We start from the raw sequence: 22,892 nt of genomic DNA on the forward strand, positions 1-22,892 counted from the left end.
CTATGTCAAACCCAGAGCTTTTAGACATGCTCCACTTAAAGAAATCCCAATCCCTACGAGCTACACGCTCTAGGGACCTAAACCTCGTCACCACAATAAACAGAACATGCTGGAGGGATAGATTCCTGTCCCAGAGACTTCCCATACTCTGGAACAAACTACCTATCTATATCAAACAAAGCTCCTCATTAGCACTGTTCAAGAAAAATCTTGAAGATTGGATGGGAGATAGGAAATTCACCCCGGGGATCACTTCTGTGGCTCTGCTCAACAGTGGCACAGGAAAATAATTTTCTTGGGTGGCGAAAGCCAGGGTACCTAGGGCCAATAGCCTAGTACCTACCTATGAACCTATGAACTACTCAAGTACAAACTCCCTTGCGCAACATTTCCTAGAATTTATAAACTCAAATGCCCTGGATCAACTGGTCAACACCCCCACCAGAGGTGACAACATATTGGACCTGGTCATCACCAACATGGGCGACCGGTGTTCCACACTGGAGGTCAACCCCTCGCTGGTTAGATCTGACCATAAACTAATCACCTGGATATCCACATTCCACCACCACCACCCCCGGTCAAAGAAACCACTGTGAAAAACTTTTCAAAAGCAAACTTCACGTTACTTAAAACCAAGGTGGGAAGTTTCAAAGCCCCCATGCTAAAGGATAATGCTGTCCAAGTTGCAAAATCCTTTACTAATGCACTCTACGGGCACCTACAAGAATGCATGGATCGTGCTATCCCAAACAAAACCAAGACTCACTCCTCCAAGAAAAGAAAACCAGTCTGGTGGAGCCCTGCCATAAACAAGCTATACAATAGAAGGAGGAAACTAGCACAGAAAAGAGTAAAATCCCAAGAAGGGAAGTCATCCCAGATCAGTATCAGCAAGAAACTACGTTCCCTCATAAAATCATCTAAGACTAGCTTTGAAAAAAAAATTGCCATGGACTCCAAAGATAACCACAAGGCATTCTTTAGCTATGTCAAGAATCTAAGTGGCAATTCTCAGATCTGCTTGGAGTTAGTGCAGAATAGAACAAAATACACTGAACCGACCGATATAGCCAACATCCTGGCAGACAAGTTCAGTGCAAACTTCACCCCCCCTCTCACTCCCAAAAGGGCCCATAACTATACCAGAAGAATGTAGTGCCCCTGAAATCATAGACACTCAGGTTAAAACAGCCCTCTCCAAAGCCAAAAACACAGCATCAATGGCACCGGACGGTGTCCCAGGCTGCGTCCTACACGAGCTCAAAGATGAACTAACCCCTCACCTAAACATACTGTTTAAACTCAGCCTCTCCACAGGCTACATGCCCACAGAGTGGCGCACAGCAACGGTTATTCCACTCCACAAAGGTGGAGCCACAACGGACCCCGGGAACTATTGCCCTATAAGCCTGACTAGCTTGGTCTCCAAAGCTATGGAGTGCATCATCATGGATCTCATTAACAGAGACACTGGAAGCCTCTCCACAGGCTACATGCCCACAGAGTGGCGCACAGCAACGGTTATTCCACTCCACAAAGGTGGAGCCACAACGGACCCCGGGAACTATCGCCCTATAAGCCTGACTAGCTTGGTCTCCAAAGCTATGGAGTGCATCATCATGGATCTCATTAACAGAGACACTGGAAACCTCTAAACACTGGACCCTATCCAGTTCGGCTTTGTTAAGGGCAGATCATGCCTCCTAAACCTGGTGGACTTCTTTGAGACAGTTATCAAGGCTATAGACGAGGGACAGGTGGTCCACACAGCTTACCTAGACCTCGCAAAGGCCTTCAACACCATTCCCCACTCAGGTATTATAGATAAGCTCACCAGCCAGAACATAAACCCCTATGTCACGAGATGGGTTGCCAACTGGTTCATGGACAGAACCCACATGGTAAGAGTTGCGGGAGCTAGGTCTGACTCTAAACCGGTTACAAGTGTCTTTCCCCAGGGCTCAGTCCTTGGACCCCTCCTGTTCAGCATATACTTCTCAGAGGTACAGGCAAGCACAGGAGGACTATGGCTGACCAAGTTCGCAGATGACTACAAACTAGGGGCTATAACTGACTCTCCGGCTGACACAGACATTCTCCAAAAGGGTCTCACTGAGACAGATACCTGGTGTCAAAACCATGGCCTCAAGCTAAATGCCAAAAAGTGCATAGTCAACCTCTTTGGAAAAAACAAAGTACCCACAAACTACCACATAGGTGGTAGCCCCCTAAACACGGAAGACGTAATAAGGGATCTGGGGACCCAAGTAGATAGTAACCTCTCCTTTGATAATCACATTGCCAAAGTGGTTAGAAAATCCTTCTATGTGGCCCACCTAATCACAAAAGGGTTTGCATCCAGATCGAAAGAGGTCATTGGGCCCCTCTATGCATCACTCATCAGACCCATCATAGAGTACAATGCCCCATTTGGGATGTACCTTACAAGACACCTGCAACAACTGGAAAGACCACAGAAGTACCTCACCAAGAGGATCACTGGCCTCAAGCAGATGCCCTATGCAGCTCGACTGAAGAAACTCCAGCTGTACTCGGTTGCATACCACCTACTCAGAGGTGATCTCTGCCTGACATACAAGGCCATGTCCAACCCAGAATTGATGGACATGCTCCACCTAAAGAAAACCATATCCCCTCGAGCCACACACTCTAGGGGGTCTAAACCTCACCACAACAATAAATAGGATGTGCTGGAGGACTAGAGTCCTGTCCAAGAGACTTCCCATGCTCTGGAACAAGATTCCAATCTACATTAGGCAGAGCTCCTCGCTAACCCTCTTCAAGAGAAACCTTGACGAGCGGATGAGAAACAGAAAGTTTACCCCAGGATCACTTCAGTGGCTTTGCTGGACAGAGGCACAAGGAACTAATCTAAGGGGTGGCGAAAGCCAACACATTCCGGCTAGGCTTATAAATGCCTTGGGGCAGATAGCCTAGTACCTACCTATGAACATTCATAATTGTGGTGAAAGAAGAGAGAGGCAGTTGAGCAGTAGAGACGGAGGTAGTAGTTTAATAGAAATAGATTCTGGTGTAGGCAGAGAAAGGCAGATGTACAATAGAGAAAGAGGCAATTATTTAGTAGCAAAAGTGGAGTACAAACATGGTAGAGATGATATCTTAGTTAGTTAGCATCACCTTTTAGTATCAACCTTATATGTAGGTAGAAAAGAGATATATTCCCAGATAGGGAGAGAGAGTAGAGATAGAAAGCTATGTACAGTATTTACATTATATACATTCAAGGTTTTGATGTTATATTACATTAGATTCAGAGAGAGGCAGCTGTAGAGGAAAAACAGCATGGTGTAGAGGAATATGTGCAAGTACATGTATAAGAGACAGTGGCTGGATTAGGTAGGTAGAGTGCAGTTACATTTCCATTTATGGGAGAGGTAGGAATGGAGCTGGGATTTGAAGTGTTCAAAGTTTTTAGAGATTCGTAGTGAGGATGGAAGAGAGTTCCACTTTTTGGCTAAGGAAATGGATAGGAGAAATTGGCCAGCCGGATGTTTTGGTTTGTATATAGTAAGTAGATTTTAATGAGCAGATCTTAGGGGTCTGTGAGGTGTGTAAAATGGTAGGATATTTGTTAGAGCAGGGCAAGCAGTAGGTTTAAAGATTAATTTGTGGGCTGTAGTGAGTTGGAGGTAGTCAAGGTGGTTAGGAAGCTCTAGCCAGTTTAGCATGTGTAGAGAGGTACAATGGTGGGAGGAGTGGTTAGATTTAGTAGCGAATTTAGAGATTTTGTTGTAACAGATTTCTAGCTTTGCAGAGATGGTGGAAGAAAGGTTGGTTAGTAGTGGAGCACCGTACAGTAGTGATGGTTGTAAGTAGGTAGTGGCGAGAGTTTGCCTTGTAGATGGAGAGAGAAAGTGAGAGTTCCTGTATAGCATACCAAGTTTCTGGTGGGCTTTCTTAATGTTTAGTTGGACATGTATATTGAATTTCAGGTGTTCAACAATGGTAACCCCAAGAAGTTTAGCAAAAGGAACAACTTCAATAGTGGAGTTGGTATGGCTGATGATATTGAAGGATTGTTTGCTGAGACAGAAGGCTTTAGAGGGGGAGAAAAGAAGGATTTTGGATTTATTGGCATTAAGGGAGAGATGGTTTTGAAGCATCCAGTTCTCTGTAGTTGTAAAGGCCAATCGGGTTTTTGCCTGGAGATCGGGAAGGCTAAGAGCAGAGCAGACTAAAGTGGAGTCATCTGCGTATTGCACTATTTGAGTGTTTGGAATAGCAGTGTGGAAACCATTGATGAATATATTAAAGAGCATTGGCTCCTAACTTTCTGATACTCTTTCCAATATGACAGTGATGGCAGGAGAAATAGCACCACTCCAGTGGTTCTGTAGTTTCAGAAGTGTCTGGAAAGGTAGGTCTTCTTGTTAGGAAAACAGGTAAACTGGTCCAAGTTGCTGAAAACTTATCAAGAGCTGCAAGTGCCATAATAACAGGTGCCAGGTGAAATCAAAATCTAAATCAACCATAACTGTAGTAGTGAGTATTGTAAAGGAAATAAATAACTGGAGGTAGAATCTCTGGGAAAAAAGGAGCAAATTACATAGAAATAAGTGGAATTTGTGGGAACAATACTTGTAGAAAAATGTTCACAAGGAGTGAGGGTTGGTGGAAGACAGGAAATTAACAATTTGTGTTATGTTGAAGTGAATGATAATTGTTAAAAACAATCTCTCTCTCTCTTTATATATATATATATATATATATATATATATATATATATATATACATACATATATATATATATATATATAACGAGTGAGAGAATGAGTGAGTGTATAAATGCACCTCAGGTCTCCCCTGAATGAAGCTACTAGTGTAATGGGACAAACTCATTCCACAAAGGATAAATGTATATGTGTGCATAGACTATATGGAAAATATTACTATGGTTTGTCTTCACTTCTCTTATATTAATGTATGTGTACCTACTTCGCTGTCTAAAATGGGATTTAATAAAAATTTTCAAAAAAAAAAAGTGACAGGCAGTTGGTCAGTCACAGGGTTATGGCTTGAGAAGGGAAGTTTATTTCTGTGTTCCAGTACACTTTTCGCATTTTTAGTCCCTTTAATTTATAAAAATGGGACAACCACCTAAAATGCACTAAGATCTTTGGTTCCTTTTGACATTATAACTGAATCTCAAAACTATTTTTGATACTTAAAGTATCTCTGTTAAATGTTATGGCTATACTGGTGTTGTATATCCTGACCCCAGGATACACTGGCCAGTTAGAGAGGTCAAAGGTGTGTTTAGGTTGAAGGTGTTTGAAATCTTGCCCCTTTAGTCTATGTAGACAAACCGGTCCACTAGCTGGATGTTATACTCATATTCAATTAATTCATTTTTTAGGCACTGGACATTTAAAGCATAGTAGTAGTCCTCTTTGGCAGTTCTGGAAATCTGGACAGCCTGGGATTTTATGACACTTTTTATTCATGTAAAGGGAATGAATACTGTGAGCAAGGAGGTAGCTGTCTGTAGTAAAATTAACAGTCTAAGTCAAAGCAGAGCATCAGAAATCTCCTTTTAGTTCATCTTTTTTTTGTTGTGGAAATGCTGGCTGCTAGGGCTAGAATGAAAGGTGAATTTCAAGTAGTGGCCAAACTGAATGAAGCACCTGTGGAATTCTTTAAAAGCTCTGCTAGCTTTCCAAATGATAACTACATTGTTGAGCAGCCAATGACCACTACCCTTCCTGGGAGAAGGGAGACTGCCAGATCTAAAGTACTGATGACCTCTAGCTGAGGCTATGGAATGTACCAGGAACACAAGATTAAGACTTGTGGATGGACTGACAAAGCAGTGTTTCATGCTGTAGCAAGAATCAGTGAATGAGTGGAAGTATGCAGTCATCAAGGATCTCACCCTGTAGTCAGTGAATTGCTGAAGAGCATAACAAAATATTTTGGGAGGGGATTAGGATTAAAAGTGAAACAAATCTCCAGTGAACACACAGCATGACAATGCTAACTTGTTGTCTTCTCCGGGGTTCACTTCTACAAGCTTCAGTTTTAGTTTAAAAGTGCAAGCTGGACACTTTGGCTTGAGTACAGGTAGTTCCATGGGAAACAACAAATGGTCAAAATGCCACTGAGGAAAAAAAAAAGGCAAAAATAAATCAACAAAAATAAAATACCTCAATTAGAGTTTAAAAAAGAAAAAAAAATGTAATAATCAAGGGTGTGGGGTATAAATGGAAGACACATGGATGACAGCTTAGTGGTGATGGTAGTTAAGAATTTATTTTTCAAAGGATTATGCTTGATGGAATAGTTCTCCTGAAGTTAAGCACTAGGTGTGTCAACGCTTAATTAAGTATGGTATATAAACTGGCAAACTAAAATGGGAAATTGAACATTCAGCAAAATCTTGTTTATGTTACTCCCACAATTGAACTATACCTTATCTGTTTAAGGAAATAAAAGCAAGGAGTGAGCAAGTCAGCTCCTTAAGTTACATAAAGATGCTATAACACCCTAATAAACTGAACAACTCACTCGTCTGCATTCATTATTGTTACGTTGCTTCGTTCTACTGACATTTTTAAAATTTCTTTTCCACTGGCTGTATATCTTCACATCTGGAGTCAACCTTCAGCATCGCAAATGTCCCTTAGTACTTTATTTTCCCAAACTCTTTAATGATGAATCCATATATACATGACTGGAAGTCTAACACTACCAGGGCTAGCAAAGAGGTTGGCTGTAATATGCATCATACCAGCATTCCCTTAAGCAAGCTTACAGCACACTTCTTCTTTCGGCTTTTCCCGGTTAGGGGTCGCCACAGCGGATCACCTGGCCGCTCATGATTGGCAGTGGAGTTTTACAGTGTCGAGTTGCCAGCCCGGCGCCCAACCTTCCACAGAACGCACACACACGCACTCAATTTAGAGTGTCCAATCCACTTACAGCATGTCTTTGGGATGTGGGAGGAAACCGGAGCACCCGGAGGAAACCCACACGACTACAGGGAGGACATGCAGACTCTGCACAGAAGGCACCCCAGCCGAGAATCGAACCAGAGAACCTCTTGCTGTGAGGCGGCAACGCTAACCGCTGCACCACCGTGGCCGCCCCAAGCTTACAGCACACTATGTTATAAAAAACAAGCTACAACAGTTCAGTTAGTAAACAAAATATTTTGGTGCACAGCTAAGATAAGAAACTATTGCAGTACTATAACACTCTTTCAACTTATTTTACATTTATTCTGATAAAACTTTCTCAGTTTTCAATCTGATCACCAGTAATCCTGGACCATTTCTATTTCCATATTAATCTGTCAATACATACCTCTCCTGCACCAGCATTCAGCACCGCATTGATGAAAGACATTATGGCAGTTTTGAGGTTCACTTCATCCCGGTACTTTCCCATGCTTCGGTCCAGCTCATTCAGTATCGTCTGGAAAACCATCAAGAAAGGGATCAGTTTTCTCTACATAGGTGTAGCTAAGTTGTTAACATTATAAAGTTAAACAAATTTACAAAAATATATCTCAAGCAGTGATCCAGATTAACTTACTGTTCAGCAGTAAACTCCTCTTAGGAAGATGCCTTGTGGATTCAGCAGTTATTGCAAAACACTGCTCATGAAAGACACTACGACCACAAAATAAATCTAACTAAATGTTCAGGGTACCTAAAACATGACTGAACAGAAGTTTTTGAGTCCAGTGTTAATGAGCTGGATTACTCAAAAATACAATGAAAATCTGGAGAGTTAAGAATATTTTTTAAGAATATTAATCAAACTTAACTTGCAGTCCACGACTGCAGCAGATTTTTTTCTGCAGGTAGGAGACGTTCCAATCCTCCTATTCCCATTTACTAAATATATATACTACCTCTGAGGTCATACTGCCTTAAAGATAAACAGAATACTTAGTTTTCCAAAACAATCCCCTTGCTCTAAGGTAGCATGTCCGTAGAGTAACAGGGTGGGTGGCACAAATCCCCACACTGGGGCTACAAAAACAAATTGCATTTTTTTTATTAATATAGCCTTGTGTACTTGGACAATAATTTGGGTAAATCTGGATGTCATAATTCCAGGCCCCAATAAAGTGTTAGAAATTTTTCCAAACATTTTAACATTCTTCTAACAGGTATTTTAAACATATTTTTTAAATAAGATTTTACTATTTTGACTCCTACATGGTTTCTAGTTTTCATTCATTATGGTGAAATTCTCTGCATGCAACAGATTTCCTACAAATTTAACTGCATAAGAATAACAAGTAGTAGTAGTAGTTTGTTTTATTGTATTTTATTTATTTATTTGCATTAGTTGACTGGTACAGTCCAACAGTGCTGTTAACAGCCCTTTTTCATCAGAGGCCCAAGGAGAAAAAAAAGAAGTTATGTCCTTACCATAACGTTCCATGTGGAGTGTTCATCTCGCCTTGGTTATTACACATGGGTTCGGAGCCGATCCTCGGCTCCGTGCCGGCCGACTGCAAGCTCTGCATCGAGAAGAAGCTCGAGGACATCTACTACCCACAATCCCCCTCTGCCTTTACCTCAGATCTAGTTTGCAAGCAAACCAGACATAAAGCACGCACACATGCCAACTATATACATAAAAGTACATATATACAAACATACCAAGGGTATGATAGTAACACTAATACTGCAACAGCAGAAGGAGAATACTCCAGACCAGGCACCAAAACGAGCGTTCTTCCTAAGGGTGGGAAGGGTGGGAGTGTAATAACAAGGCGAGATGAACACTCCACATGGAACGTTATGGTAAGGACATAACTTCTTTATGTGAGAGTGTTCAATCTCGCCTTTGTTCTTACACATGGGTAGCGTCCCTAGCTCCATGATCCTGAGGAACTCAAGGGAGAACGTTCTTGAGCACAGTGGAACCAAAGGTTGCCCTATCCCTAGAAACCCTGTCCACTTTGTAATGAGAGATAAACATATGTGGTTTAGCCCAAGTAGCAGCCGCACAAATAGTGTCTAGTGGTAAGCGAGCTGCGTGAGCCAAAGATGTAGACACTGATCTGGTGGAATGTCCTTTGGGTTTTGCTGATAATGTTTGGTCAGAGGTTTCATAAACATATGTGATACAGTCAGTTAGCCATTTAGAAAGAGTTCGTTTCGTAACTGCAAGACCCTTTCTGCTGTCAGCAAAAGCTACAAATAGTTGATCAGATTTCCTGTGATCTTTTGTTCTATCCAAATAAAATCTGAGTTGTCTATGGACGTCCAGTTTGTGCAACATATACTCCAATTTATTAGAGTGGTTCTTAAAGAAGGTGGGTAATTCAATGGACTGATTAATATTACTAGAAGAACAAACTTTGGGGAGAAAGGATGGATTAGTGCGTAGGGATACTCTGTCAGAATGAAATATTAAATAAGGATGTTTGACAGAAAGGGCCTGAAGCTCAGACACTCGTCTAGCAGATGTAATGGCCACTAGAAATAAAGTTTTCCATGACAAAAATTTCAATGTGCATCTTGAAGCTGGTTCAAAGGGTGGCAACATCAATTTAGAGAGCAACAGGTTTAAATTCCACGGTGATGTCGGACTTCTGACTGGTGGTCTGATATGAAAAGAACCTTTTAAAAAGGCTTTACAAAGTCTGTAAGCCATAATAGGCGCACCACATTCCTCTGCATGATAGTTAGAAATGGCAGCTAACTGTACTCTTAAAGTAGCCGGGGAAGCTCCTTCATGAAATAGTTCAGTTAAGAACTCTAAAACCTTGTTTAACGGAGCTCTAACAGGGTCCAAATGATGTGACTCCGCCCAAAAGACAAACGCTTCCACTTACTGGTGTAAGTCTTTGTAGTGGAAACTTTATGAGAAGCTACTAAAATATCTTGAACCGCCGATGTAAGGGGAACCGACCTGGCTAAGGAAGCGGAGCAGCCAAGCTGCTAGATGGAGAGATTCTAGAGATGGGTGAGGAACTCCTGACGAGTGAGTCAGTAGATCTGGCTCTGAGTCCAGCATCCAAGGTCCCCGAATGCGGTGATGCAATAGAAAGGGGAACCAAATTTGACGAGGCCAGAATGGGGCAATGAGAATAATAGTCCTCTGAAGGTTGTTTGCTTTCTGTAGAAACTTTTCAATCAGGGGAAATGGAGGAAAAGCATATAGGAGACCCGGGGGCCAATCAGACACCAGCGTCCCTGGGGACTTCCCTGGAGGGGTAATAGGGCAAAGTAGCTCCTGCATTTGGCGTTCATTGGAGACGCAAACAGATCGCAGGTAGGCTGGCCCCATTTGCGAAAAATCCTTCTCGCAACTGACTGTTTGAGGGACCACTCGTGAGGCAATAGTATTGCCCTGCTCAGCCTGTCGGCTATGACGTTGGATGACCCGGGATGTGCGTTGCGATCAGAAAGCGACCGTGGACTCTGCCCATTGCCAAATTCTCATGGCCTCTGCATAGTTGGTAAGACCTGGTTCCCCTTGCTTGTTTATGTACCAGACTACGGACATGTTGTCTGTCTGAACTGCAATGGTCCCTGGAGGAAGAAGGGGAGCAAAGTGTTGCAACGCCAAAAACACTGCCCTCAACTCCAGAACATTGATGTGCAGATTGTACTCCAGATTGGTCCATTCGCCTTGGACTGTCTGTCCCTGAAAGATGCCCCCACCCTATCAGGGAAGCGTCCGTGGTTATCGTTGCTGACGGTGCGGGTAGCACAAATGGTCTTCCGCTGGATAGGTTGCAAGTCTGTAACCACCACATTAGGTGTGATTTGCATGTTTTCGTTATCAATATTTCGTGAGTCAGTGGAAGTTGTTGGAATGACCATTGTGCAAACAGAAGCCATTGTAGCACTCTCATGTGCAGTCTTCCCAATGGTATCGCAATGAGAGAAGCTGCCATGAGACCCAAGACTTTCAGAACAATTTTTGCCGGTGACTTTCTGGACGACAGCAGAAGGGAAATGTTGATTTGAAGTGCTACTATTCTTTCTGTAGGAAGTTTTAGAACTAAATGATGCGTATCTAATTCCGCTCCTATGAATAAGATATGCTGTGATGGCTGTAGCAAAGATTTTTTGAAATTTACTGAAATTCCAAGGTGTGTACAAAGTTGTAGGGTGTAATCCCTGGCTTGTATCAGTTGACGCCTGGTGGTGGCAGACAGGAGCCAGTCGTCCAGATACGGAAACACTTGGAATCCTAGGCGCCTCAGATGAGACGCTACCACTGCCATGCATTTGGTGAAGACTCTGGGGGCTGTAGTCAGACCAAAGGGCAGGGCTCGAAACTGATAGTGACTGGCTCCCAGCCGGAAGCGCAAATGATCCCTGGACGCCCTGGCCATTTTGATGTGGTAGTATGCGTCCTTCAGATCTATTGAGCACATCCAGTCGTCCTGCCGTAAGAATGGAAGGATCGATTGAAGCGTGACCATTCGGAACTTTTCCTTCTTGACAAAGGTGTTGAGATGGCTTAGGTCCAGAATCGGCCTCCAGTCCCCTGTTTTCTTTGGAACTAAAAAGAACCTTGAGTAAGTTCCGAATCCTATTTGGTCCGCTGGGGCTGGTTGGATGACTCTTTTTTCTAGCAGCTTTGAAATTTCTGTAGCTGCTGGGTCTCGCAGATGGGGTGGTACATCTGGGAGTTTTCTCTTTGGAATGGGTGTGGATAGAAATGGGATTTTGTAACCTCTGGTAACAATGCTTTTACCCAATTGTCTGAAGAAAGGTTTTGCCAGGCCTGAGGGTATAAAGCTAAGCGACCCGACTGCCTCCAGAGCAGGACAGTCGGGCCTCCTCTCAGGAGTGCTGAAAAGGTTTGCCAGGAGGTTATCCCTGTCACCTTGGTTTTGCGGACCCCTCTGCCGCCAGGGCGGCGTCTTCCACCTCTGCCCCCCTCTGCCTCTAGAGGGGCATCACCCTGTGTGTTTGGGAAAGATCCTTGGGGTTTTGAAACCACATTTTCCCACCACGTTGCCCTTTGGGGTACGGTCTGGAAGGGTGGAAAACGGACTCCGACAGCAGACAGAGTCTTTCCCTCCTGTTCACACCAGGTAAGGGTCTCCTTTACTTTAGGGCCAAAAAGTGTGGCTCCATCAAATGGGGCGTTAGTAAAGGAAGACTTGAAGGCTTCCGCAAACGAACATAAGCGCATCCAGGATTGCCTACGAAGAGCAATCGCTGAAGCCGCTGCCCTACTCGATCCTTCGGCTGCATAGGATATCAGCCTCATGGACGAGTTTACAATGGAAGTAAGGGTGTTGAGATGCGCTGTAACTTTCTCTGAAACAGCAGCATCTGTAGTACCCTGGAGGGTATCTCCCAACTCTTTGACTAGATCCCTCTGCAAACGTGTAAAATGAGTCAAATAGTTCAGGGAACGCATAGAGAAAGCCGCTGAACTGAAAATGCGCTTCCATTATCTGTCCATGGTCCTAGAATCTTTGTTATGCGGATGGACAGATGAGGAAGACTCCGACATCTCCTTTTCGTGGCGCTGCCACCACCATGGCGTCTACTGGAACTCCTTTGGTGAGGTAAGCCTTGTCCTGTGGTGCCGTAATGTACTTATTTGGCTTCCTAGGGACTGGTTCCACCATGTCAGGTGTCTCCCACGCCCTTCGAGCAATCAACTCCATTAACTCATCGAAGGGCGGAGTGACCCAGGAGGAGGAAGGGCGAGCACCAAATGCCTTCAGCAAAACTGACTCATCCTCAGAAGGGGGGAGGGCTTGCCAGTCACCTCTCTGTTTTAGGATCTCCAAGATGACAGAAAAAGAGACATCTTCTGAAGGTGACTTAGGGGACCCTTCTGACTCATCTAAGTCAGTATCAGATGTCAAGGATTCTTGTGGAGAATCCAAGTGTCTCCTCTTACACAATCTTTTCCTAGGGACTTCTTCGGGGAGCATCCGAAGAAGCCTCCGAGGAAGAGGGGCACCCTCCAGGGTGGCTGAGACACTGGTGCCCGACGCTTGGACGTGGCCGTGGGTGCAGAGGAGGATAACGGTCCTTTGTGGGGAGGAGAAGCTGTTCCTGCTGATGTGGTTGTCTGGGTAGACAACACCTTCCTCATGAGGTCGAAGGCCCCGGGTCCCAGTCGAGGTATCTCCCGGTTCGAAGAAATGGGAAGAATCCCGAAACAGGAACCAAGGCACCGACCCGAGGACGGAACCGAGTCGATCCGTGCCGAGGCCCCGAGAGGGAGCGTCAGAACGAAACATCGGTCCGACTCTCGGTCCCGAACCAAGGATGGATCTTCGGCCCCGAGACTCCAGTACCGGATCGGATGGAGTCGAGGTGAACGGTGCCGACCGAGAAAAGGACGGTTCTGGCACCGAGGGCTCCACAATCATCAGTTCAGCTTCTTCCGGCTACGAAGACTGGACAGGTCTCGGAGGAGGAACAGATGGAGATAGTGGCAGGCCTTCAAGTCTCGACATCAACTGAGAGGAGACCGAGATAAGCTTGGATAGGGCCGTATGCTCCATCAATTTCTGCACCACACGGTCCACGTCGGTGTCGGAAAGGGCCCTGGAAGAACGAGTCGAAGGAATCGAAGACGGAGCCGACCTCAGCAGAGTCGGTGGAGGGAGCTCCGTCACCGGTTCCAAGACTCGAGGCTCGGAAACTGCCAACAGTTGAACACTCAGCCCCGAAGTCTGTGGAACCGGTGATCTAACTTTGCCCGAAGAGCTCGGAGCCGATGACTTGGGCTCCGACGTCTTCGATTCCCTCGAGGATTTGGATGCCTGGTCTGAAGCATCCAGAGCCTCCTGGAAAGAGGGTTTCAACAAACCTCTGTCCATCAGTTTCCTGCGCCTATCTGTCATGACCCTCCCACTAAAAGAGTGACAAATAGAACAGTCCTCTTGTAAGTGGAGAGGGCCAAGACAGTAGACACAGGAACTGTGGTTGTCCGTGACCGACATCTTTTGGCCACACTGGCAACGTTTGAAACCAGATTTCATTTTCTCAGACATAATAAAGTAAGAGAAAAAAACAGTCAAGTCCAGTAACAGTCAATCCAGGAAAAATAGTCAAATCCGGTAGAAATGTAAGTCCGTTTGTCAAATCCAAGTAGGGGTGGTAGGCCCCGAAAAAAACTCTATACCAGTTATATAGTTAAACTAAGATAACGGTACCGAGAATTTCTGTCTCTACTCACACACCATAACTATTGACCTTAAACAAGTTCTCTTGAAAATTTAACCAAAAAAGTTAAAATCTTATCTGAAAACCCTCGAGCTAGCCTCCAGCGATGCGAATGCAGCAGCGGCAAACTAGATCTGAGGTAAAGGCAGAGGGGGATTGTGGGTAGTAGATGTCCTCGAGCTTCTTCTCGATGCAGAGCTTGCAGTCGGCCGGCACGGAGCCGAGGATCGGCTCCGAACCCATGTGTAAGAACAAAGGCGAGATTGAACACTCTCACATCAAGAGTTAAATGCAAAACACAGGTTACAATCAATAACAAGACAATTGAATTTCACAATATCAAAAGCATTATCACGTACATTATGTAACAAGATTACAAACATTATTTTTTTCAATCAAAATAAACTGTAAGAGCAGCATGTATATTTGTAAGTAAATGTATACATACTTACATGTGTCATGTAGCTGTGTTACACAGCACAGTCTCTGAAGGATGAGACCTTATAAACAATACAGTAGTGGAAGTTTGTGGTTAGGTAAGAACATATTAGTATGGCAGTAGAAGTACAACAGATAGGGTAACAGTGTTTAGGTTAAAAATTTAATTCTTAGCTCAGGGCTAACAAAGTTATACATACTATGTACAATGTAGGATTTTTCCTATGAGACAGCTCCCTACAAAAATAGGATGAGGGCTATGGTCATAGGTTAGAGAATGAAATAATAAAATTATTTAACACCTGTTGCAAAAGCAGCTCAAGAAGGATGTTAGATGTTGATTTAGTTTTGTCAGGGAAGAGTTACAATTGAGTTGTGATGAAAGAGCAAATGCGACAATGCTACTCCTACTGGGTATAGGGAACTGCCATGGCGATTGTTGGATTTAACTGTGTTCACCTGGTTTAGATTAAGGCACCTTAAAGGAGTTTTGGGTTCATATCTTCCATTGAGGTTTTTGGTACCAGGATATATAGTACATTGTGTTATTTTTAGTTGGGAGTGCTTTAATGAAGTCTGAAGTTCTAACCATTCTACATTTTTAATGCAAGACAAAGGTGAGTTTTATTTAAGTAGTCTGCTGCAAATTTAGCAATTTTATTACAAGCTTTTTCTAGGTTTAATGGCTGAATTTCTGCATATCTGGTATACAGTCAGCTGGTTCACAGACAGAACCCAGAAAATTAGAACTGCGGAGAGTACCTCTACAAAGAGGACATTCACCAGGGAAGTCCCTCAAGGATCAGTCCTGGGCCCACTCCTTTTTGGCATCTACATCTATGAATTCAAGTCCAATGTCAAGGGCCTCTGGCTGACCAAATTTGCAAATGATTGCAAATTAGGAACAGTCACTGAATTTCCCCATTGACACAAATTTTCTCCAAGAAGGGTTGACACAGACAAATAACTGGTGTCAAAGGCATGGACTAAAAGTAAGTGCCAAGAAATGCATAATATTATCTTTCTGGAAGTCAGACATACCTGGTAACTACCATATTGACAAAAGACTTCCAAGAGTCAACCCAGTACACTGAGACTTGTGGACACACATACACAGTAATCTATCCTTCGACCATCACGTCTACAGTAATGAGAAAATCATTCCATGTTATGCAACTTAGAAATAAAGGTATGGCATCTAGGTCCAACAACCCCCTTTGGTAGATACCTAACCAGGCACATACAACTGGAATGTCCACAGACATTCCTCATTAAAGAATATAGGGCAGAAAGAACATGTCCCGTGCAGACTGCCTCAAAGCTCTTTCCCTGTATTCTGTCTCCTACAGGCTGCTGAGGGAATATCTTTAGACCCCACTCCAATGGACCTCCTTCATATCTGCAAAACAAACAACACCAGAATTACCCATTCTAAAGACTTAACCATTGCCTGTGATACACACAGAACATGGTAGAAAGAAAGGTATGTATCGAAGAAAATACCCCTTCTCTGCAAAAGGCTTCCCATCCATGTGAAGCAGAGTTCCTCCCCTAACTCTCTCCCCCCAATTATCCTATTACATCACTCCATTCAACTATAGCACATATTTCAACCACCAAACCTCCTAGCAATCAATCACAACATTTATCACTACCACCACACCCACAACATCTACACCCTAACTTACTCACCAATTTTACTTCCAAATCAACTTTATCCCCACACTAATTCAAACATGTATAGCATACAACACCCCCTTCTCCATAAACTTTTATTTTATCAAGCAACTATCTCCATCCTACTTCTACTCTCTATACTTTCTTCCTATCACACCCATCTAAATATCACTTTTCCACCCCCATGGCAAACCAAACCCATAACTTACCACACACAACTTCTAAACTCTCCTATTACAACCCCCAACTCTACATCCTTTCTAACCCCATCTCTCCATTATAACAAATTAGCAATAAAAACTAACACTCATACCTCACACAAGTTATCTAAAATTCTTAATAAACTCACCAAACTATACTTAAACTTACTCCTAAAACTCTCCTGCTGTGGAGACATTCACCCAAATCCTGGCCCTACCTCAACAGAAAAAGCCAAAATAAAGCTACCAACCCCCCATTTCTACAAGCCCAAAGCATCTCTCCTCCTCCTAAATATCAATACAAGAAGCATACTAAACAAAATACATGACCTGCATGCCTTGTTAGCACTATACAAACCTGACATAGTGGTACTAACAGAAACATGGCTTAAACCTGATCACCACAATAATGAGATCATAGCCCCAGGTTATGATATCTTGCGTAAAGACAGGACAGGGAAAAAGGGTGGAGGTGTAGCAATTCTATTCCAAAGCCACCTCTCACTAGAACTACTTGACTATAATAATGAAGAAATCAACAACGTAGAACTTATCCTAGCCAAATTTAAATTAAACCCAAACAAACAAATAATCATCACAGGGGCATATATACCCCCAGGTAACAACATTCCCATTATGGAAAACATGTTAAGTTGGTTGTCACTCTCCCTCCCTTACGAAACAATACTACTAGGTGACTTTAACATAGATTGGGCCAACTGCTCCAAAGATTATCCCTCAGAGCATATCAACCTTTACGGGTTCTCCCAAATAATCACAACCCCCACTAGGACAGACAAAACAACCAAACGTCAATCCATTTTGGATTGGATTCTGGTATCTCACCCCACTTTTGTACATCAATCTGGCTGTTTACCTGACAGTCTAAGTGATCATCAACCCACCTACCTAATTAGGAGCAAGACCCAACACCTACACAACCTACCTCTACTAAAAATAATACGTAATAAAAAAAGCTTCAGAGCCAATGACTTTAATAAAGCACTAAATTGCTGCAACTGGCTCCCTCTTAAACAACTACCTCTCAACGACACTGTACAGTACTTTAACTCCACCTTCCTACATATCCTAGACCATCATGCCCCTACTAGATCCATCAGGACAAAAACCCACCAAGCCCCATGGCTCACCAAAGAGACAAAAAAGATAACGAAAGAAAGGGACAAACTCTGGATAGCTTCCCACACAGATTCAAACACTATCCTAAGGTCAAAGTATACAGAACTACGTAATACAGCCAAGAGACTAACTAAACTAGACAAGTCCAACTATTACAAAAACCTACAGGATAAATACAGCCATAACCCACATAAATTCTGGACCTCCATTAATAGACTACTTCACCCTGGAAAAGCATCCACTCCCACCCCTGTACTGCCAAACAACCAAGATGATATTCCCACTCAATTTAATAAATTCTTTACAGAAACAGTTCAAAATCTAGCCAATACCCAGAAAAATAATGATACCCCTATACAATCTTCTACCGCATAAAACAGTCATACAAAAAATAACTTCTCTACCTTTTCCCTACAACCAGTGTCCACTAAAATGGCTGCAAACCTCCTTAGGAAGCTAAAACCAACTACACTAGCTGCCGATAAACTCCCTGTAGATTTCCTTCAGATAGCAGTAGACACCATATCCTACCTAGTGTCAATTCTTATTAATAGATCAATCTCAGAACACAAAGTTCCCACCCACTGGAAAATCTCCCATATTGTCCCTCTGCATAAAGGTGGCAACTCCTTAGAGCTAACCAACTATCATCCAATTGCCATACTATCACCCTTATCAAAAATTCTAGAAAGAGTTGTCCACTTGCAACTAATGCAATATCTTCAACAAAATAAACTACTATCCAACTCCCAACACGGCTTCAGACCCTCCCACAGCACAACCACTGCCCTTCTATCCTATACCAATACAGTCAATCACTTTAGAAACCAAGGTCTTTTCGTATCTTCCATCTTCCTCGACTTATCAAAAGCCTTTGACATGGTTAACCACAATCTGCTCCTCAAAACTCTATCTAGTCTCAATATTTGCCCCTCCACCATATTCTGGTTCAACAGCTATTTATCAGAACGCCAACAAGCAGTTCTCTGGCAAGAAAAGCTATCCCCCCTCTTACCAGTTTCCATAGGAGTCCCTCAGCGATCAATCCTTGGCCCACTGCTGTTCTCCCTCTTCACTAACGACATTTCTTCTTCACTACCCACTGCTACAGTAGTTCAATATGCTGATGACACCACCATAACCTGTGCTTCCCCCAGCATTAAGGAACTACACACCATCACCCAATACAACTTTACTTCATGCAGAATTCCTATTTTTTTAAGATGTAGTAAATTTGAAGGAAAACTCGACCTCAGAACTAAAAAAAAAAAAACATGTTTTTTCCATTGTATCTTTGTTTTCTGAACTATTTAAATGCCTCAAAATCACTCCAAGTGTTTCTTTTACAATTTTAGTGTTTCTCTCAAAATGGCAGATAATGGGGCCTACATTGGTAACATGATCATGTTTTCTTGCTTTCATTCCTTCTTTCCAGGAGACATTTCAAGTCCTGTTTATATGAGTCATGCTAGACATAAGGAAGTGGTGGTATTTTCTCATGCCACTCATTTACTCTAGGGGAGCTCAGGAAGTTTGCACTATAACTACCAATGGGTGCAGCTTAAGCCTTTTGAAAGAATCAAATGATGTCCTCACATTTCAAACAAATGTTCATATCTCTGGAACCATGGGGGGTTATGAAAGAAATATAAATGGCAAACGCTTCAGCACAAACTATTTTTATAGTGGTAGTGTTCTTTAGGTTCTAGGTCTTAAACCGAATTTTATAAGTCACAGTAAACACAGTAACTACTATATTTGTAATATTTTGTAAACAACTTACAATATGTCAGCAACCACGCAACGTACATACATACTGTCAGCAGCATTTCATTCATTTAGCTGAGAGCTTTCATATAAGACTAAGGAGTTCTGTCAGTGTTACTTGATTGTTAAGATATTTAGAAAAACATGAAAATTATATCTATGTAAGTTAATATCATAAAAACAATGGTTAATATCTATGTACCTGTACTAGATAGAGGTCAAATATTAATGCAGTTGAGTTTGATATTGTGTCAAATTTAAGATGTAATCTTTTAAAACCTTGTACACAGCATGGGTTTGGAACATACCTCTCAACCTGGAAACATCAAAAATCTGGACAAGGCCCGTGAAAAATAGGTACAAATCTGTACACTGATTAACATAAACTTTGCATACATAATTTTGTAACCCCGCCCACACCAATGGAATTGTGGGATACCAACATTCAGTTGCAAACTGAAGAAGAGACAGCCAAAATATGGCCCCAGAGCCCCCCTGCAGCCATTCCAGTGTCCCATTACCTGGCTATTTCACTCCATTTACCATAAACACTAATGTACATACTGCTTTACTTCTACAATGATTACTTGGATTTTATTTTACATTTTATAGCACAAACACTAACAGACGTCTGCTAAACAAAGCAATACAGTCTCACACTGAAAATAGACTTAGCATTAAAACTTCTCTGCCCTTGAAACTCACATTAATTTTAACAGACTTGAAACACACATCCAAAGAAAAATGCAACATCTGGCCAGTGGCAAATAAAGATTAATTTTGTGCTGTTTTCAAATCATAGGCCCCTTTGCACACAAAATAAGAAACATACACGTGTTCTTTGATACACCTTCCTGACTTTAAATTATATTCCTTGTATAATACAGCACACTTGTTAGAGCACGTTTTAAATTTATTGTTTGAACATTTTTCCAGTAAGCAGAGAAACAAAATGCATGAACCAATAATGACAAAACTGCCCAATTCAGAATATTTCCAACATAAAAGTCTGCTCAAACATCTACAATCCACCAGTATCAGTAAAATGCACAATCTCTGCAGAAGTAAAAGTCATCAAAATAATTCCACATTAAAGAGATCTGTAACTAATTAAGAGGTTGTTGCTAGCAAACAACTTTATATTTCATTGTTTTATCTACAAATAAAGTGCCTCTTGTCCTTGAGAAATAAATTGCCTATGTTACATAAAAAAAAAGATAAGCTAGTAATATTGCAATAGGGAATGGAGTGGCATCATCTCACTGCTGCTCTGACTTACCTCATAGCAACAGTACATACATCAATCATTTGAAAAATGATTGCACCTAACCTGTCCTCCAGATATTACTAATTTAAGCTGAAGTGTCTTCACACTGTGCAGTTACATTCAGTATAGCAAAGTGCAGCAAATAACAAACTACTAATATACTTTTCTTATCTTACTGCTAACAAAGAAAGTTGACCTTGGGGCAAACTGTTCTGTGCCTGTGTGGATATATACCAACTCAGTCTTGCAAAGCAGACACAAAGATTCATTATACTTCAAGACTCAGGCTAACATCTGGCACTTTTGAATCATACAAGTTACAAACAATGTTAAGAATTTCCCTTAAATGGCTACAGAATGGGGTAATGTAGACATTATTTAGCTTTTCCCATTTAGTATCCTAGTTCCAAGCTTTACAAACTGTTTAGTTGCTATTACTTACCTAGGGCAAATGTATACAAATCTCAGCACCTTGCACCATATCTACAGTGTGGGAGCCTTGCTTCTAATCTATGGGTTTATACAGCTGCATTTTTGTTTAGCAGGTCCACAGTTGTGTCTGTGCTTCTGTACCTATTGTCTTCTGCTTTCATATGGTGCTGCCAGCAATCACTATACCATAAAATTGCACACTTCTTTTGTGTTTCTGGACTGGAAATAAATTAGTCAAATCTGTGTAATCCACACCTTTGCACCCCCTTTACAGTATTTGGTCTCTAATATGCAGACCCTACACATAACACAGAAAGAAATCCATGACCCTTTTAGTGAAGTGCTCTCGAAGAAAAGTTCCAACGAGAAGGGGAAAAGCTTCAAAGTTCAATACAAAATGCATATGCCATGCCAACTAAAGTGGATACAAAGCTCAAACACTACATTTACGAACTAAACCAACTTAGTAAGACAAACTTGACATCTGGCCTTCAGAAAACCACCTGAACACTCACTAAAAAAAAGTAAGCCCAATAACCCTGTAGCTTAATGGCTCATGTCATACACTGCTACTAGATGCAATAGATTAATACACATTCTGCGACTGCGAGCTGCTTTCAGATTATACATTATTACCTGTTACATTCAAAATATAATTTAGCTTTAGTGGCTAAAGCGTGGACAATTACAAATACTCCTATCCAGAAATCTAGAACAGAGCTGACTTCACAACATGCTGATGGCCAGATGAGTCAGTGTGGTCAGAAGGTGATAACATACTAGGTCAGACTGCAGAGTTTCAGTTATATGGGTTATGGTTGACACTGGCTGCTTTATAAATACTATGAACTGCAAGTAGGGAACACGGAACTTACTGTATATATTCCATCAATACAGTTTGCAAAAAAAAAAAACAATGATAGTTACATCTACGTTGAAAATGCTGTAGATGGCATGAGTAGTTATATCAGAACCCTCACCCAGCACTACTAACACTGTTACAAATTCAGTTATCATTAGTTTTACAGGACTGATCGTTAGATACAGACACAGTAAAAGAACACTTTCTCAGTTCAGCTCTCATGAAAAGCGCATCCCTTTTGAAATTAAGGAATGAAATTAAAAAAAAGTTTCCATCAAGGTGGCACATTTTTCCAAAAGCACTGGCTACAAAGTGAACCGCTGTTACTTTGCTGCAACCGCGAGCCACCAGCTGAGTGGAAGTCGCATGCCCTTTCGCTTTCAGCACAAATATTCTCCCCTGCAAACACTGGATACAGGCAGACTATGCCCAGAATCAGATGGACATGCCTCTACACCTCCTGATCTACCTCCCACTCACTGACTGACCACAGGCAAGTCTGAAAGACACAGGCAAGGCATTCACCTATCCGGCTGAAACTATTGGACAAAGTTCTCCGCAACTTTTCCATCTTGCTGATTTTCTCAGCCGGCTGGAGTGCAACTGTGCAAGCATATCACACATTGGGGTTATCGGCTAAGTAAATACATTCTGGGAGCACTGTCCTGAGACCAGGAATAAAACAACCTTTGAAAATAAAAAAAAACTACTAAGAGATATGCAGCAGTTCCAACGAACACCTCCGGGATCATCAATGACTTGCAAATATATTTCTCCCCCTTTCTTTAGGTCCACTACCCTTTTTGCTTGAACAAACAAAAAAAATCATTCAGGAAGTGTCTAGCGTCGCAAACTGACACTGTAGATTTCATAAGCAAAGTAAGCAATTAAACTGAAGCAGTATTGAATATTCTACTGTTTAGTATACACCGATGTTACCATACAAT

At 42.2% G+C, this 22,892-nt stretch overlaps 1 protein-coding gene across 3 annotated transcripts in view; it reads right to left on the reverse strand.

The window, feature by feature from the left end:
- The window catches only part of DAAM2 (dishevelled associated activator of morphogenesis 2), a 3,932,565-nt gene that overhangs the window by 2,415,768 nt on the left and 1,493,905 nt on the right, over nt 1–22,892 (reverse strand). For all 3 annotated transcript variants that reach the window (XM_044084849.1, XM_044084851.1, XM_044084855.1), the window contains exon 7: nt 7,348–7,458. In XM_044084849.1, coding sequence (XP_043940784.1) covers nt 7,348–7,458 — 111 coding nt within the window. The remainder of the gene's footprint in view (nt 1–7,347; nt 7,459–22,892) is intronic.

Source organism: Protopterus annectens, chromosome 1.part1 (genome assembly GCF_019279795.1).
Source record: "Protopterus annectens isolate FY-2018-M chromosome 1.part1, PAN1.0, whole genome shotgun sequence".
Taxonomy (NCBI): domain Eukaryota; kingdom Metazoa; phylum Chordata; order Ceratodontiformes; family Protopteridae; genus Protopterus; species Protopterus annectens.